Raw genomic sequence first — 18,932 nt, 5'->3', positions numbered from 1 at the left:
CATAAAGGTTCGGTAAGGTTATCCGAGGATAAATGCTTCCTCGGCCAAGCAGAGCAGAGGTCAGAATGTTTGGTCTGACATCAAGAGCTACACTTCGGACGATTCTACTGGTAAGGATAAACATTAGGAGGGAATAAGACAGAGGGAAGCTAAGAAATATCTAAGAAAAGGCTACTACCACCGCATTAAAAGCTTTGTAGCTAACTCTTTGGCCGCATTAATGTGGAGGTGATACTTGAACAATGATATTCAGCCTTACAGCTATTCTTAAAGACTTCAGGAAGGTGTTGATGGGACAAAGATAAGAGCCAGCAGCTTGATCTACACGTGGAGGGTTGAAATGAAGAAAATAGGGTAATATAAAGAAGAAAGACCCCAATTACAGGGGATCGTCGGAGAATCTATAGAAAAAACACTATAGCAATAAGAACTGGACTTGTAATCACTTTGAAAAGAGGCCTATACAAGATCTGCTCTCCTCGAACTTTGCTGAGGAAGATTTTCTTTGCACGAAACTTGTTTATCTTTGCTTTCTTGTCATCTTTAACCCCATTATGATTGTTGTCCAACTCATTGAAGCCTAGTTTCCAGCCCATTCTAAAAATTCATTGTGTTAGGCTCTTTAGGCCTGAATCCTTCTATCTTTTAGGCTTAGAAACCAAAACGTGCCCTTACATTTAGCATTTTGCAAAACATTAAGTTTAGTATATATATAACAATAATTTCAAAATGTTACATGAGTATTGATTGGTACCAAAATATATCATTTTCTTAACCAAACAAAAATTGTCTCAGGTACAAAATAGATTTCCAATGTACAACATGTGTCTCACAAAATATCTTACTTGTGCATTAGTTTAAGTCAACGTTGTTCCTCTTGGTATAGTTTTCACTGTTTTCTTTTCTTTTCTTTTTTTAATTTTTCATATGCATTTAGGCATACTGGGCCATTACCATAATTGGTATTTTTAGTACATTATAAGTTTCATCATAAAAACCCATATTGCAACATTAGAATAGTATTCTTATTTTCTCAAAAAAGGAACAGTAGCCTTCCTACAATGGAATTTTTAATTAATGAATTATATGTTTCATATTAATATGCATTTGCGAAGACAAATCAAATAATGGAGAAAATTATAAATTTTACCAAGTGAGAAAGAGTGAAAAAATTCATTGAAAAATATTAATGCTATTTTTAAGAATCTCTTAACTAGTTTTCTCGTGCTTTGCACAGATTAGCGACTAGTAATCATATATATATATATATATATATAAATATATAATTAAAGCTTATATATATATATATATATATATAATTAAAGCTTAGAGAAAATCTAATTAGATTCTACAATTGAAGTGCAATTTTGCGCCATGTGTCATAAATTATTTATTTTTAGAGATAATTTTATTTCTTAATTTTAGAGTCAAATGTGGGATCATATCATAAATATTGTAAAGTTATGATTTACAACTATTTTGTATTGGCTTTAATTCCATGCCAAATTTTATTGTAATTATGTTCAATATTTTGTACCCTGTATTTTATGTGGGATTTTATTGTAAGGGTTGTATATGAGAGAGAGTGTGAAGACTCAAGGAAATTGAAGACCAAAGAAGTTTTTGCGGGTAGCTCATGAGTAGCCTTCCCGCGAAGTGAAGCATGTGCTCAGCACATGACTAAAATGCGAAGAGTCATGATAGATGGTGACAACTAGTTTTCGCAAGTGTCTCACAGATAAGGCCTTCCCGCGAGATACCCGCGAAACATTCTATTTTGCCAATTTGTCATATCTAATACACCATGTCCCTACTCACACTATATACACCCACATTACCCACATATGTTGATGAGTTCTTTTCAAAGAGAAAACCCTAGCCACTACCCTTGAGAGTGAGAGATTGTTATACCCACAATCCTCTACACAATCCATTGTGGTTTTCCTTAACTCCTACCTCTCCATTTCCAAATCTTTGAGAGGTTGATAGCCCAAACACTTACCACACCCATCTTGAGTGTAAAGTGAGGTTTTGGTGCTGCTAGGAAGTATTGGAAGAAGGCATTTGTTTGGTGCATGCAATTGGGCTGGATCGCGTGATCCGGAGCTAAAGAAGACAAGGCTTAGCGAAGTCAGTTGGTAGTTGGAGCTTGAAGGGCTTGAGTACATGGGGTAGACTAGGCTTGGAGGGTCTTTTGTTATTCATGTACTCCAACTTATTCTCTAGTGGATCAATTTACCGCTTGGAGGGCGAAAGAGAGGTTTTTGCCGAGTTCTTCGGTTTCCTCTTCGATAACACATTGACATGTTATCTTGTATTTGCATTTTTCTTCTCTACTCTTTTAGCTTTCATTTTACTGCTGTGATTTGATGAATATGGCTTAGAGTAGTTATATAGTTTATCCGCTCACTTTTACTCTATTCCGCACTTAGTTTAAGTTAGAGTAAAATCAACCGAACCATTAATTTTAATTTGGGGGTCTAAACAGCTCTTGTGTTTTCACACATTTTCGAGCTTTCAATAGGTATCAGAGCAGGTACACTTGCTGTGATTTTATTACCTAAGTGTGATCCTAGACTCTTTTTGAGATGGATCGATCTCAATCACTTAATACTCCTCCATACTTTGATGGGAGCAATTACGTTTTTTGGAAAGTCCGTATAAGGGCATTTCTATGTTCTATTGATGATAGTGTTTGGGACACTGTCGAGATAGGATGGACTAGGCCGGAGGCTGCCAAATCCACATGGGATAAGGCAGCTCTTGCGGTAGCTAATGCTAATAGCAAGGCTTTAAATGCTATTTTCTGTGGTATTTCTCCTAACGAATTTCACAGGATCTCTCATGTCACAATTACCAAAGAGGCGTGGCAAATCTTGGAGACGACCTATGAAGGCACCAAAAAGGTGAAGGACACCAAGTTGCAAATGCTTACCACACACTTCGAGGAGCTGAAGATGAGTGAAGACGAGTCATTCAACTCATTTCATGGGAAGCTAAATGAAGTGGTGATTGGGAAATTCAACTTGGGAGAAAAGACGGAGGACTCCAAGATTGTAAGGAAGATTCTATGCTCATTGCCGGAGAGTTTCAATGCAAAGGTCACTACCATCGAAGAGAGCAAAGACCTTGATGAGATTAAAATTAAAGAACTCATCGGTTCTCTTCAAACTTATGAGCTATCTCTACCATCTCAAAGGAAGAGCAAATCACTTGCTCTCAAGACAGTCAATGATAGATTAGAAGCTCAAGACTCCTCGGATGAGGATAAGGTTGAAAAGGATGTGGCATATCTTGCTAAGAACTTCCGTAAGTTCCTAAAGTTCAAGAGAGATGGAAAGTCTTTTGAGAAAGGAAAATTCTCAAAGTTCAAGAAGGACAATAAAGACTTCAAGAAGAAGGATTCAAGAGACTCCTCACCGTCTGAAATGGTCACGTGCTTTGAGTGCAAAGGGCATGAGCATGTCAAGAAAGAATGCCCCACGTATTTGAAAGCGAAGGGTAAAGTCTTTGCAACTACCCTTAGTGACTCAAATGGTTCAAATTCTGATTCGGAAGAAAGCTGTGATGGAGAAGGAAATTATGTTACATTTATGACCATTGCACCCATGGACTCATTGGAAGATTTGAGCCTTCTAGTGGAAGAACTTGGTGAGCACACCGAAGTAGAGTCTATGGGAATTGGGGAAGAATCCAATGATGAAGATGAAGGAACCAAGGAACTGCAAGAATCTTATAATTCTCTTCTTGAGAAAACCGAAGAGTATGCTAGAGTGGCTAAGGCAACCATCAGAAAAATGAAGAAGGCTAAACAAGACTACAAGAGTATACTTGTAAGGTACAAGGAAACGAAGTGTGAAGTTAAGGCGTTGAATGGAGAACTAACCGTGGCCTACTCCAAGATCAAGTTTCTTGAGTTTGAAGTGATTCAAGCTAATACCAAAGTGGAGCGCGTTGCCTCCAAGAAACTTGACAAGGTGCTTGCATGTCAAAAGCCTTTTTCTTACAAAAGTGGCTTAGGATATTCCAGAGAAAGTAGTTCAAGAGCCAATGTGCCCAAAGAGATGGAATTTGTTAAAGCTAAGGAACCAATGGTAGCAGTACCTAGTGTTGAGAATGTAAAAGTGGAGAAGAAGCCAAATGGAATTGCTCAAAAGGTTTTGACAAAACCTCAAAATCCATATGTGGCTAAACCCAAGGTTAAAGGGAAATCTTTTCTAAAGTCTCAAAGATGTCCTCAATTTCAACACTCCTGCCACCATTGTGGAGTTAGAGGACACAAAAGACCTGACTGCTATAAACTTCACGCATTGAAGAAAGCAGATTCTCAAAGGCTAAAAGGACAAGGAAAAGGGAATTGGAACGCCAAGCAATCAAAAGGGCGAGAAGCAATCAAATGGACAATTTACATTTTCTACCTAACAATAGTCTTACAAGACTTTTTAAAGAGTTAAAAAAAATTACTATCTATAATATTTAAATTATGGAAAAATCTCTCATGCTCTAGGCGCATGAGACCAGCCTCTCACAAGCAGGTGGGCCCTACATGTCTACAATTGAAATGCAATTTTACTCCATGCGTCCCAAATTATTTATTTTTAAAGATAGTTTTATTTCTTAATTTTAGAGTCAAATGTGGGATCACATCATAAATATCCATCCATGTGAGTTATTGTTTACAAAAATCAAAGAATCTAGAATTATTTAGCTTTAAAAAATTTTAAAATGGACAATTTACATTTTCTACCTAACAATAGTCTTACAAGATCTTTTAAAGAGTAAAAAAAAATAAGAATGACTATCAATAATATTTAATTTATGGAAAATTCTCTCATGCGCCTAGCGCATGAGATACCAACTCTTAAATTATGTATGTAAAAATTATAATATGCATCTTAATATATATATATATATATATATATATATATATATATATATATATATATATCTCATGCGCCTAGCGCATGAGATACCAACTCTTAAATTACATATGTAAGAATTATACTATACTTCTTAATGTATATCTTTTAAGTATATTCATGCATATGCATGGGGTAACAAGCTGGTATATATAAAATCAAAACAATTTGACTTGTAATTGGCTTCCTATTAAATTTCCATATAACTTTCTGAGGCCTTTTATGTATAATATCCATTACAATCTCACATAAAATATTTTTATTAATTTTATAGATTTTTTTTCATGTGAGAAAACAATTTAATGGAAAATTTTTTAACAAGTTTGACGGAATGCCTAAATTGAATAAATAGGAAAAAATTGCAAATTAACACCAATCCCCAAACAATTTCGTTAATTAGCAACGTTTTTAAACTATTTAGGAAACTAACATCTCAAGTTTAAGAAACTCAATTATGCTCTTCCTTGAAGCAAACAGAACGAAGCAAACATGACACCAAAGCGAAGCTACAAAGCAAGAAGCAAACACGGAAGACAACAAGCCAGAAAAAAGGCGATGCATGAAAAACAACGAACCAACAACAAACCTAGATCTGCAACTCCACAAACCCAGATCTCCCTAACCCAATCTCTCGGTTCGGATTGCGGTGAAGGCCCCAGGTAGTGGTGACGAAGGCTCCAACAATCATCGCCACCATCGGTGGTGGTTCAATCTCAACCTCTGCTCTCTGAACTTCCATGGCCGAGCTTTTGGGTTTGGGTATACTAATTTGTTTTGGAGAATGAAAAAAAAAAAAAAAAAAAAAAAGACGAATGGGAACACAATCTTTGCAAGACCTGAAACTCAAGTCTCTAAAACTCGAGTTTCATGAAGATTTTAATCCAAAACCGAGTATTAGAGAATCAATTTGCTTTAGTAAACTCAAGTTTATTAGTCTTGAGATGCTAGTTTCCTAAATAGTTTGAAAACCTAGCTAACTGACAAAATTGTTTACTAATAGATGTTATTTTGAAAAAAATCCCGAATAAATATAATGTTGGAAAAATACATGTTTGTATCGCATACAAAACATACGCAACTGAAAATTAACGGATCTACTTCATTCATAATTGATAACATGTATTATATAAGTTCAGAATTCAAGAACAAGTGAGCGTACTTTGGTGTGGTGAAATTCAAAAATAAAATATTAGAAGTTCTTGGGAATACTTTTAATCTTTACTCTAATTCCACTTAATGCCTAAGAAATGTGGTCTCTCAACTAGTTTCCAAATGGAGAATAGGAGAGTGTCTTACACTCACATACACATCATTTCATTCCTTATATGATCTTAATAATAAATAAATAAAAAACCTTATGAAATTTTCTATGTTTCTCTTATTATATATAATTGATTATCTAATTGTGCTAGCCTTTTAGGCCATTCCAATTAGACTTTAGTATGTGGTTTGGAGTGGGACCAAAAGGAAACAAATAAGACTAGGGCTGTCCAGATTCATCCGGTAACCCGATCCACCCGAAAAACCGACCGGAACCGACCCGAATCCGGCCGACCCGACTGCTCCGGCGGGTCGGCGGCGGATCTTCACCACCAGAAACCGATTCCGGCGGATCGGTTTCGGTTTTCCTCCCCTAAAACCCGAAAAATCCGAACCGACCGAAAGATTTCCAGATTCCGGCCAGTATTTCCAGATCCCGGCAAGAATTTCCAGTTTCCGGTGAGAATTTTCCAGAATCCGGCGAGAATTTTCCAGAATCCGGCGAAAAACCCAGATTCCGGCGACATTTCCCTTAGATCCAATGAGATTTTGACCGGATCTTGCGAAATCTCATCAAATCCAGTTAGATTATCGCCGGATCTAAGGGATATATCGCCGGAATCTGGAAAACTATCGCCGGAATCTGGGTTTCTTCGCCGGATTTGTGTTTTTTTCACCGTTTTCTCGCCGTCTTCTCAGATCTACGACTCCGACCGACCCGCCCGCCATCCATTCATAATCTGAACCGCCCGATCCGATTACTCAGCGGGTCGGCGGCGGGTGGATTTTTCCCCCACCCGATTCTGGCGGATCGGTTCCGGGTTGGGCACAAACCCGACCCGGACCGACCCGTGGACAGCTCTAAATAAGACTCTAACTCCAATGGGCTTTAGGCTTTTTTGTCAACTCTTAACAAGTCCAAAGTTACCATTAATTATATTCAATACCACTATATAAATATAATTGCACTCTAGGTATTATTAATAAATTATATCTCAAAACTTTATTATACATGCAACCCCTTTATTAAAATATTCATAGTAATATAAAGTTATAATTGTTGACTGCCACTTTGAAGATTACTACATTTTGATCGTTGAGTACCCGGTTTAATCCTTTAAGTTATTCATCATATATTTATTAAATTTAATTTCATAAATATATACTTTAGTAACTCCTTACTAAAGTGATTGGGCCCAACACTTTGAATAACCAAACTCATTGAACTTATCTCAAGATAATATTTTATGTCTCCATTAAGAAATTATGTATTCCATCTTGAGAATATATGTTTCATCAACATTAAATGCGGTCGCCCAACATACTAAGGTTTTGATCGTTATTTTAGATCTCACTCCTTATATATCAAAGCAATCTACACTTCATAATCAGGTCCATTATTCTCTCAGGATTAAGAATTCATGTAAATAGAAGTCGTGAGATTTATTATTCATTTGACAGTCATTAGGAGAATAATAAATCTCACAGCGGTCTAGTTCAATATGTCTTAACTCTTAAAACATATAAACATATCAACTAGAAATCTCTACTTTCATGATCAATACAAATCATCTTAATTGATATGTTACAGTCTTCGCAAATGAAATGCCCAATTTCATCACTGATTACGAACTAAAATTCTGAGTTTACAAAGAACTTGTGATTTATATCTTCTGTGACTAAATCACATACTATGCATCTCATGGACTAAGATAATATCCCATTAGTTCATTTCTAAATAGTCTCATATAACTAAACAAATTATTTATTTATAACATGCCAATAAATTGAATTTTAGGGCATAAACTCCAACATATAAAACTTAGGGAACTCAATTTAATAAAAATAAAGTTAGAGGAAAAATGAATTTCAAGCAAATTTAGGGATTGCAATTTTTATTTAAGAAAAAAATAAAAATTTTCATATTTAAAATATAAAAGGAAATATAAAAAAAAATGAATGTGAGAAACACATTCACAGGGTAAAACATGAAGAATCTGGCCCATGGTGTTAAAGAGTGTATGATAAAGTAATAATTTTATTTTAAATACTATGGTTATAACATTTTCACAACATTTTTATAATAAATACTATGGTTACTAGTTGTTATTAGTAAGCAAAAAAGTAATTTCAATGTTAGATTCAAATTATAACCAGTAACAACTTACCACCTAAGATTTGTTGTAAAAATGTTGTGAAAATATTATGGATATTGTACTTCTTCTTTTTTAATGCCATAAAGCAATATAATTAGCCTTTTAAATAACTCGTGTGGGTTGCACGTGCAAGGCACGTGCTGGCCCTTTAGTGAGAAAATTAATATAATTTTTTTTTTCGAAGAAGTATAAAGTCATGTACTTAAATTTAAAATAGCTGTTTGAATATCTATTTACTATGACAATTTCTTAGAACTTATTTGCTAAATGTAATATCTACTCACCAAAAAATGCTACAAAGAATGATAATGAATATCATCATCTTTCTATAATATTTAAATTTTCACAATGAATGATAATATATGCTACAATTTTTTTGAAGATCTTCATTAAATTAAATACTTGCAATCATCTACAATGAAGATTTTGTTATTCATATTTCATTCTTTATTATCTTATTTTATGAGTCTAACTACGATATTTAGCTTACTTATTTTTAATGAATACCCTATTAAGCAAGAAAATAAATTAAAAAAAGAACAAAATAACAAAAAACATATGTCATCAAAGTTTCTATTAGATAAAATTATAAGTCTAGAAGATTTAAACCTAATAAATTAGTGTTCTCTAGGTAACAAATAGAACATCATATATCATTATTCTAACTTTCCAAGCATGACTACTAGTCTACCACATAAAATTCAAAATACACAGAAATTTTTTGGGACATTATAATTTAGTAGGAGTATATTCGACATTGCACAATGGAATATTTTAGGAATTATAAGATTTTGTTAGGGTTTAACTAAGAGAGAAACAATAGGGGTATATGCTCATTTACAAAATATAAATGATGAAATTATTCAACTTTAGTTCAAGGGGGAATGCAACTACCTCAAATAAAAAGGAGGAAAGTGTTACTTCGTCAATTTGTGTGTGTGTGTTTATTTATATATATATAAAAAATAAAAAAAATAAAAAACTTGAAACAATGTGTTAAAAAAAAAATCAAACTAAAAAAATTATGCATTAAACAATGAATTTTAGTTCAACAAATTGAATAAACCCAAAAAGAAGTCTAGAAACGCAACAAAAAGTCATGATATTTTTACAATACATTTATTTCTAGCTATGGTGGGTCTTAGTCTAATATTTTATTTTTAGAGTAATGTTATGTCCATAATATTTTCATAATAAATTTTAGGTAGTAAATTGCTACTGGTTTTAAATTGGGCTAACACTTTTAACTGTGCGTTTAAAAATAAAATAAAAAGCCAACTGAAGAAAATTGTGCCTAAAACAATGAATTTTGGCTTACTAAATTTGACTTAACCAAAAAAGAAGTCTAGAAACACAACAAAAAGTCACGATATTTTTACAATACTTTTATTTTTAGCTATGGTGGGTCCTATTCTGATATTTTATTATTTTATTTCAGAGTAATGTTACGTCCACAATATTTTCATAATAAATCATAGATGATAAATTGCTACTAGTTTTAAATTGGGCTAACCACTTTTAACCGTGCATTTAAAAATAAAATAAAAAGCCAAATGAAGAAAATTATGCCTAAAACAATGAATTTTGGCTTACTAAATTTGACTAAACAAAAAAAGAAGTCTAGAAACACAATAAAATATCATACAAAAAAGAAGTTTAGGAATATAACAAAACGTCACAACATTTTCGTAATGTTTTTTATTTCTAGCTGTGGTAGGTTCCAATTTGATATATTATTATTTAATTTTTACGTCCACAGCATTTTCACAACAAATCTTAGGTAAAAAATTATTACTGGTTTTAAAATTATGTATTAAAAAAAAAAAACAAAAAGACAATACAAGAAAATTGTGCGTGAAACATACAGTGAATTTTGGCTCACCCAATTTGACTATATGTTCTAAAAAAGAAGTCTAAGAATACAACAAAATATTAAAACATTTTCACAATACTTTTATTTTTAGGATCCGAATAGATATATTTTTATTTTATTTGAGAGATGCTACATCCATAAAATTTTTAGAACAAATTATAAATGACAAGTTGTTATTGGTTTTAAATTGAACCCACAACTGATATCAATTTTTTATACTTCAAAAATACCTTGCCATATAAAATTTGTTACAAAATTATTGTGAAAAATGTTGTGGACATAGAATTTCTTTTTATTTTATTTTATTTTGATCTATAAGGAACTGAGATGTCGCGATTGTGAAAATATTGTGACAAGAAGAAGATGTTATAACATTTTCATAATACATTTATTTTTAGTTGTGACTAGTCTCAGTCTCTTATTTTATTATTTTATTTTGACCTTTAAAAAATTGACACCTCAATAATTATAAAAATATTGTAAAAATTTGTTGCGTCAGTGTAATTGTGTATGCACATATAATATTTAAAAGAAAAGACAAAAACAGTACAACCAAAACTGGCGTACTGTGGTTTGTGGAAAAAAAAAATTCCTAATGAACAATGTTGTGAAAGTGTTGCGAAAAATGTTGTGGATGTAGCACTTCTTTTTTCATAAAACCTTAGTTTTAGTTGTGGATGATTCTAGTATAATATTTTATTTTAACCTATAAGGAATTAACATATCAATAATTGTAAAAATATTGTGATAATTTATTGTTTTAACTAACGGCTTTATATATAAAAAAATAAAAAAAAATAATAAAATAAAAGAGTGGATAGGTCAATATTACCCCAAAAAAAAAAAAAACAGCGGGGAAAAAAAAAAGGAAAAGAAAGCAGCAACAGTGCAGAGGTTGAAACCAAAGCACTGTAGCTACGGTGCCAATCGAACAAACCGAATTGGCACTGTAGCAACTATTCAAACTAAAAAAAATAAAAAAGAAGAAGAAGAAGATAAAAGGGACTCAATAAACCAAAAATACTGTTCAAAACACTGTTTTATTGTAAGAATTTGTTAAGTCAGTGTAACTGTACATACACATATAAATATTTAAAAGAAACGACAAAAACAATACAACCAAAACTAGCGTACTGTGGTTTGTGAAAAAAAAAAAAGCCTAATGAACAATGTTGTGAAAAATGTTGTAGATGTAGTATTTTTTTTTTTTATAATACCTTTAGTTTTAGTTGTGGATGATTCTAGTATGGTATTTTATTTTAACTTATAAGGAATTAACATATCAACAATTATAAAAATATTGTGACAATTTATTGTGTTAACTAACAGCGTTATATATAATAAAATAAAAAAATAAAATAAAAGAGTGGACAGGAAGATATTACCCAAAAAAAAAGAAAAAAAAAGGAAAAAAGCAGCAACAGTGCAGAGGTTGAAACCAAAGCACTGCAGCAACAGTGCCAATTTGGTTTGAAACAAAATTGGCACTGTAGCAACGGTTCAAACTTAAAAAAAAAAAAAAAAAAAAAAAAAGATAAAAGGGACCCAATAAACCAAATGTATAGCATAGGGGCATTGGTGCTTTTCATTGGCACTGTAGCAACTGTTCAAATTAAATAAAATAAAAAATAAAAAATAAAAAGAAGAATAAAAAAAAAAGGAACTCAATAAAACAAATGTGTATGCATGGGCATTGGTGCTTTTTATTGGCACTGTAGCAACTGTTCAAACTTGGAAAAAAAAAAAAAAAAAAAAAAAAAAAAAAAAAAAAAAGAAGGGACTCAATAAACCAAGTGGGTATTATAGAAGTATTGGTGCTTTTTATTGGCACTATAGCAACGGTTAAAGATTGAAAAAAAATAATAATAATAATAAAAAATAATAATAATTCAAATGTGTAATGTAAGGGCATTGGTGCTTTTTATTGGCACAGTAGCAACGGTTCCAAAAAAAAAAAACAAAAAAAAAAAAGTAAATAAACCAAATGTGTACTATAATGGCATTGGCGCTTTATATTGGCACCATAGCAACTGTTCAATCCACACAACAGACAAAATGCACGACAGCTCAAGTATGCATTATTGGAACTCAATGATTCGATCTATATTTCATGAATGTAATTGAAGATAAGGTGTGAAGGTGCCAATATATATTTCACCTAAACGTTAGTTCCATTCTCAAAAATAACACAGACTAATGGATCTAAAATTGTTGCAGTCATTGTGGCAAGAGTCGCATGGAGTACTAGCACATAACCTTCACTTCCTTATTCCTCTTCTTCTTCTACCTCTTATCCTTCTCCTTCTGCTTAGACTCAATAAAGGTGGAAATCTCAATTTACCTCCATCCCCACCAAAGCTACCAATAGTTGGTAACCTTCATCAACTAGGCTCACTTCCCCACGGCTCTTTCCAAGCCCTTTCCAACAAGCATGGTCCCTTAATGTTCTTGCACTTGGGCTGTGTTCCAACTCTTGTAGTTTCCTCCCCAGAAATGGTGAAAGAAATGCTGAAGAGCCATGATATTGTCTTTGCGAATCGAGCAAGAACAACTGCTGTAGATATCTTTCTCAATGGAAGCACAGACTTGACGTTTGCACCCTATGGTGAGTATTGGAGACAAGTTAGAAAGATTTGTGTTCAAGAGCTTTTGAGCCCTGATAGAGTGCAATCATTTCAATTCTTGAGGGAAGAAGAGGTTGATATTATGATCAAGAAGATACGAGGTTCATGTCTAGAAGGAAAACAGGTTAATATAAGTGAGATGTTGATTACTGTCTCAAACAACATTGTCTTCAGAACTGTTCTAGGACAAAGAAATGAAGGAGAAGATGGTAAGAGAAGGTATGGGGAGTTGTGGATGAGGGTAATGGAGGAAGCTGCATGTTTTAGTTTTAGAGAATATTTTCCTTTTTTGGGATGGCTAGATGTGCTTACAGGTATAACCTCAAGACTGAAAAGGACTTTCAAAGACATAGATGCATTATTCGAATTGGTGATTAAGGAGCACAAGGACAAGATGTTGACAACAGATGGTGGCCAGTCCAATAAGAAAAATTTTGTAGAAATTCTCCTCCAGCTTAAAGAAGATGGCATGCTTGACTTTGATCTAAATCAAGACAGCATCAAAGCAATCCTACTGGTCTCTCTCTCTCTCTCTCTCTCTCTCTCTCTTCCTTCTTTTTTCTTTTCCCAAACAAAACAGTGATCATCTCTAAGAATTAAAGTCCAAAATAAAAAGGTATATTCTCTCATCTCCATTTTGATTCTGAAAAAATCAAACAGTAAAAATTTTGTTTTTCAGTTTTTTTTTAGGTGCTCGGTGCACTTCTAACCTTTCATTTCCATTTCTTGTTGGCTTTCCCTTTACCTTTCTTTTTTCTTTTTTATTTAAATTTAATCTTTTTGTTGCTGAGCTTAACTTTGATTTTTTTTCTTTTCCTTTTTATAATATTCACTTTGTTTTTCTTTCACATATATAAACTTAATTTATCACGTCAGATTAGGCAGCCACCTGAATGCTGCATGTTCAAGTACTGCAAACTAGGTCCCTTGTTTTTTTTTGTATGTATTTGATTAAAAGGATAGGTGAAGGGATTGATAAAGATTAGAGGGCTTCTTCTTTTTAAAAAAATCTAGACCAGACCCTTTTGTGCGATTGCATTGCTATAACTCTGACATGGTAGAATATTGGGTGGTAAATTCATGTTACCTTTCAGTTCCATTTCTTGTTAGCTTTCCCTTTACCTTTCTTTTTTCTTTTTTATTTAAATTTAATCTTTTTGTTGCTGAGCTTAACTTGGAATTTTTTCTTTTCTTTTTATAGTATTCACTTTGTTTTTCTTTCACATATAAACTTAATTTATCACGTCAGATTAGGCAGACACCTGAATGCTGCATGTTCAAGTACTGCAAAGTAGGTCCCTTGTTTTTGTGGTACGTATTTGATTAAAGGATAGGAGAAGGCTAGGGATTGATAAAAATTAGAGGGCTTTTTCTTTTTAAAAAAATCTAGACCAGAACCTTTTGTGCAATTGCATTGTTATAACTCTAACGTGGTAGAATATTGAGTGGTAAATTTATGTAAAAGTGATAAATAATCAATCACATTTTAGGATAATTATTAAAAATTTGTGTAATAAAAAGTGTGGTCCTAGAATTACTTTATTTTTATTTTTATTGACTTCTGTCTGCACTTGTTTTTATTGGTAGCCCCTTTTTCTTATAATAAAGATTTTAATCAAATCTAAATGTCAATGTGAAAATCACTAAATATATAAATATAAAATATAAATAGTTTATAATTTGTATTCGTAATTCCTTGAGTATGGTGAATTAGTTTTACTTATACAAGTTTAGAGTATAAGCCTATAAGGTGATTCTATTATTTAATAAAGTCACAGTTGTGCTTTTTATAAACCCGTTCTTTATTGTTCTATACTTTAATATTTCTTTTATTCTAGTTAAATTACAATTTTTTTTTAAATATAGTTTTTTAAAAGAAGTTTTACAAATAAATGAAAATTCTCTTATTAAAGTACTAAATTCTATTAAAATACTAGCCTCTTTTATAAATACATGTATTGCTTACAAAATGTTACTAACAATATTTGCTATAATTCCTTCAAAGTTTATCAAAATTAAAATTGATAAAATTCTATTTAATATAAAATATGTCACAAAAAATATTACGTGATTTAGTCATATTATCAATTGAGAATAAAATATTAGCTAAACTTAATTAGAATTTTGAGATAATAAAATATTAGCTAAACTTAATTAGAATTTTTGTATCTCAAAAAGCAATAAGAAGATATTTTAACGAAAAATAATAATAAAAAAAGAAATAAATAAATTGCAATTAATTAATACTTAAATATAAGAAAATATCCTACTTGAAATTTTCTCCTTAGGCAACAAAATACATCAAATCGGCCCTATAAACGACTAGACCAAGCGTTAGGCTTATACATATACATACACATACGGATAAATATAGACTAAAACTTTTTATTTGGTTTGAAATTCAGGATATGTTTGTGGGATCAACTGATACTTCCATAACAACAATGGAGTGGGCAATGGCGGAGCTCATGAAAAACCCAAATATCATGAAGAAAGCACAAGAAGAGGTCAGACAAGTGGTTGGAAGGAAATCAAAGGTGGCTGTAAATGATGTCAATCAAATGTGCTACTTAAAATGTATCGTCAAGGAGACACTTCGATTACATCCTCCTGTGCCATTCTTGGTTCCTAGAGAAACATCTGCAAATGCTAAACTTGGTGGCTATGACATTCCTTGTAAAACAAGAGTGTATGTCAATTCTTGGGCCATTCAAAGAGACCCCAAATTCTGGGACAAGGCTGAGGAGTTCCTTCCAGAGAGATTCAATGCTAATAATAGCAATCCGATTGATTTTATAGGCCAAGACTTTCAATATATCCCATTTGGAGGTGGAAGAAGGGTATGCCCTGGTATGTCAGCTGGACTTAAAACAGTTGAGTATGTTCTTGCCAACCTCTTATATTGGTTTGATTGGGAGTTTCTTGGTAGTGCAATAGGAGAGGAGTTGGACATGAGTGAGGTATTTGGGCTTAGTATTCATAAGAAAGTCCCTCTTTATCTTGCTGCAACTCCTTACCATCCTTAAATCTATGAGTCTATAGATGTTTGTGAGCTACTAAGCTTCAAGTCTCAGTGTAGTTGTCATGTTCTTGTTTAAATCTTTTACTTTTTATGAAATTATGTATTCTTGTGTTGCTAAATAGCTTTTGGAGCTAATATATACTAGAATAAAGGTTCCAAATATGTTAAAGAAAGCTTCATTTAGGTTAAACTTGTCACAATAGTAGTAGTCTTTTCCGCATGGAAGCACAACAAAAGTATATTTTCAACACTGAGAAAAATACCTTTTATAAGCAAGAAATGAGAGAAATTATCAATTCAATCCACGGTATAAATCCACAAATATCTTGACATGAGTAATTACTTGACCATAAAGCATAATGTTTTTTGGAGCAATAATTGATAGCTTTGTTGCCAAAAAAAATTAAAAAAATTTCTCCTCCACTCATTTTATATCAATTGTTTTACTTAGGCTGTGTTTGGTTCGTGTAAAAGCATTATCAGAAAATATTCTCATTTTCCGAAAATGCTATTTTTCGGAAAGGAAAATGTTTTCATGTGTTTGGCTGCATTTCAAAAAAAATTTCGAAAAATATTTTCTGGTATTTGGTTGTGTTCTTGAAAATACCATAGAAAACACATTTTCTACATGTTGCTCATATTTTCTCACATTTCCTCGGTTGCCAAATGAATATATAATCCCATTTCTCAATTGATAAACACCGAAACAAAACCCAACCAAAAAAAATTCATCAAAACCCAACAATTTCTCAATTGCGATTCGAAGTGGAAGTCGAACGGCGAAGTCGAAGGGTGCGAAGTCGAAGGGCTCTGGGTTCGCCGGCGAAGTCGAAGGTTGCGATCTGGGTGCGATTCGAAGTCGAAGTCGAACGGCGAAGTCGAAGGGTGCGAAGTCGAAGGGCTCTAGGTTCGCCGGCAAAGTCAAACAGCGAAGTGGGCTCTGGGTTGCGATCTGGGCTCTGGGTTCGATCCTTCTCTAGGTTCGCCGGCGAAGTCGAACGGCGAAGTGGGCTCTGGGTTGCGATCTGGGCTCTGGGTTCGATCTCTCTCTGGGTTCGCCGACGAAGTCGAACATTTGGCTAGATCGGCGTTCTTTCTCTCGCTCTCTCTGGGTTCGATCTTTCTCTCGCTCTCTCGTTCTTTCTCTCGCTCTCTCTCTCTCTTTTGCGCGTGACCCGGAAATGATTTGAAGTGAAAATGAAAGTGAAAAATCATTTCCGGGTCAAAGGAGTAAATTTTGGTCAACAGGAAATGATTTTCCGAAAAATTTCATTTTTCGTTGCTACCAAACATGCGGGTTTAGGGGAAAATGATTTCTTGAAATCATTTTCCCCCAAAACAAACACACCCTTAATATCCATAATTGAAGCATTAATGTACACATTTTAAAAGGTAAAATGGTAATGTCCACAATTGAGACATGAAAGGTTATGGCTGCACCATCGGCAAGGGGTTTTCCAATTTTTGATAGTGAAGAAACTGAGATTTTGGCTTGTCGTAGGGCGATATGTTTTGCTATCGAAGCTGAGTTTAGGGAACTGGTTATCGAAGGCGATAATGTTTTTGTAATGAGAGCTCTCTCAAGGTCTGACAAGCAGTTTTCTTGGCTTAGACATATTCTACAAGTTTATGTGCTTCTTAGTTAGTAATGTTTGATGTGAGGCTAATTCTGTAGCTCACATTTTAGCTCATTATATGTGACTGATGATATTGTTTGGTGGGAGGATTCTCCACCTCTCGTCGAGGAATCTGTTTTTTTATTTACCTCATTTACTTTAAATAAAATCCAATTTTGTTTTCACAAAAAAAATAAAACATAAAAGTGGATGTAAAAAAAGGTGGACACGAGATAATAATATTCTCAATTATGTTACATATTGATTGCATTCTCGTGAATATATTTTATAACAGAAGATGGAGTTTCTTAAAGCCGGTTGTATGCCTTTGGCTAACGCATGTGCAACTTTAATTTGTCTAGTGGGTACATATTGGAAAGTAATCTTTTTTTTAACTGTTGATATTCTATAGGGTGATCATAAATTTACAACATAACAATGATGCATCCCTCATACAGTCATACTAGATTTTCTACTTTATCTCCTAGACCTAGAGTAATAATGGTAATTTTTCATAAAGTTTTTTTTTTTTATGGGGATAATTTTTCATAAAGTTAATTTCAATAATGAATGTATATATACGACTCTACCAAGGGTAAAAGGTTGTGTTTGTTTCTAACTTTAAACTCTTAAGAAGGAAATAAATCATTCCTGAAAAAGAGTGTCTTTAAATTGAGCAGTAAAATCAAGTTTTTTATTACTCCTATCTTTAATGAGAATTGTGTCATCATAACCTTCTATTCAGGATTTATTTATTTATTTATTTATTTTTAAACGTACCACACAGGATAATGTAACATGGAATGGAATCATAGGCCAATCTATTAAAGGCTCAAGACAAGCCCAAAATGAATTTTTAAGTCTACACAGGGACCCTTATGCCTTATACAAGAAAGCTTCCCCTATTTTTTCAAAATATTGGGCCCAAAATTTTTAACAGCTTGAAATCTGTCACAACACCTAACATGCATAGAAGCCAGATTAAATTCGCCGCGCAAATTGGGCTTGAAGGCCCGAGAGGCCCAAAACTTCAATTCATCTAAGGACCTGGCCTAAAGCCTGTTGTGTTCCTCACGAAAGCCCAAATTCCCTCCTTACATAAAATAGGCAACCCAAGGGGCTCATGGTCTGCCCAAGGACTAAAAAAATGGAAAAAAAAAAAAAAAAAATTTCTCTTCCACTCATTTTAGATCCATAATTCCTTGGACCATGTCCCATTTCAAGCACATGAGAAATTGAGCACAACCCACTAAGCAAGGAAGCAAAATGGAAAGAATTAAGCGGAAAGGGGGAAAGGGGAAACAAGATCATGATACGTGTACAAGAAATTAAAAAAAATATACACTTAGGGTATTTATTAATTGACTATTTTAGAAAAAAAAAAAATTTATTCCACTTTTATAAGAAATATAAAAAATTGTCCAAAAAAAATTATTTTTCCCATAAAAAGTTTCAAAAAATA

General features: G+C 33.0%; 1 protein-coding gene across 1 annotated transcript; it reads left to right on the top strand.

Annotated features, from left to right (window-relative positions):
* Nucleotides 1–12,341: 12,341 nt before the first annotated feature.
* Nucleotides 12,342–15,950, top strand: LOC115979498 (cytochrome P450 71A1-like). The gene is made up of 2 exons (XM_031101548.1): nt 12,342–13,349; nt 15,238–15,950. The coding sequence occupies exons 1-2, from the start codon at nt 12,405–12,407 to the stop codon at nt 15,856–15,858; spliced, it is 1,566 nt and encodes a 521-aa protein (XP_030957408.1). The 5' UTR covers nt 12,342–12,404; the 3' UTR covers nt 15,859–15,950.
* Nucleotides 15,951–18,932: the final 2,982 nt, after the last annotated feature.

The sequence above is a fragment of the Quercus lobata genome, chromosome 3, assembly GCF_001633185.2.
Source record: "Quercus lobata isolate SW786 chromosome 3, ValleyOak3.0 Primary Assembly, whole genome shotgun sequence".
In the NCBI taxonomy this organism is placed as follows: Eukaryota; Viridiplantae; Streptophyta; class Magnoliopsida; order Fagales; family Fagaceae; genus Quercus; species Quercus lobata.
The sequence above is the reverse complement of the archived record's forward strand: the minus strand, read 5'-3'. Positions and strand labels throughout refer to the sequence as shown.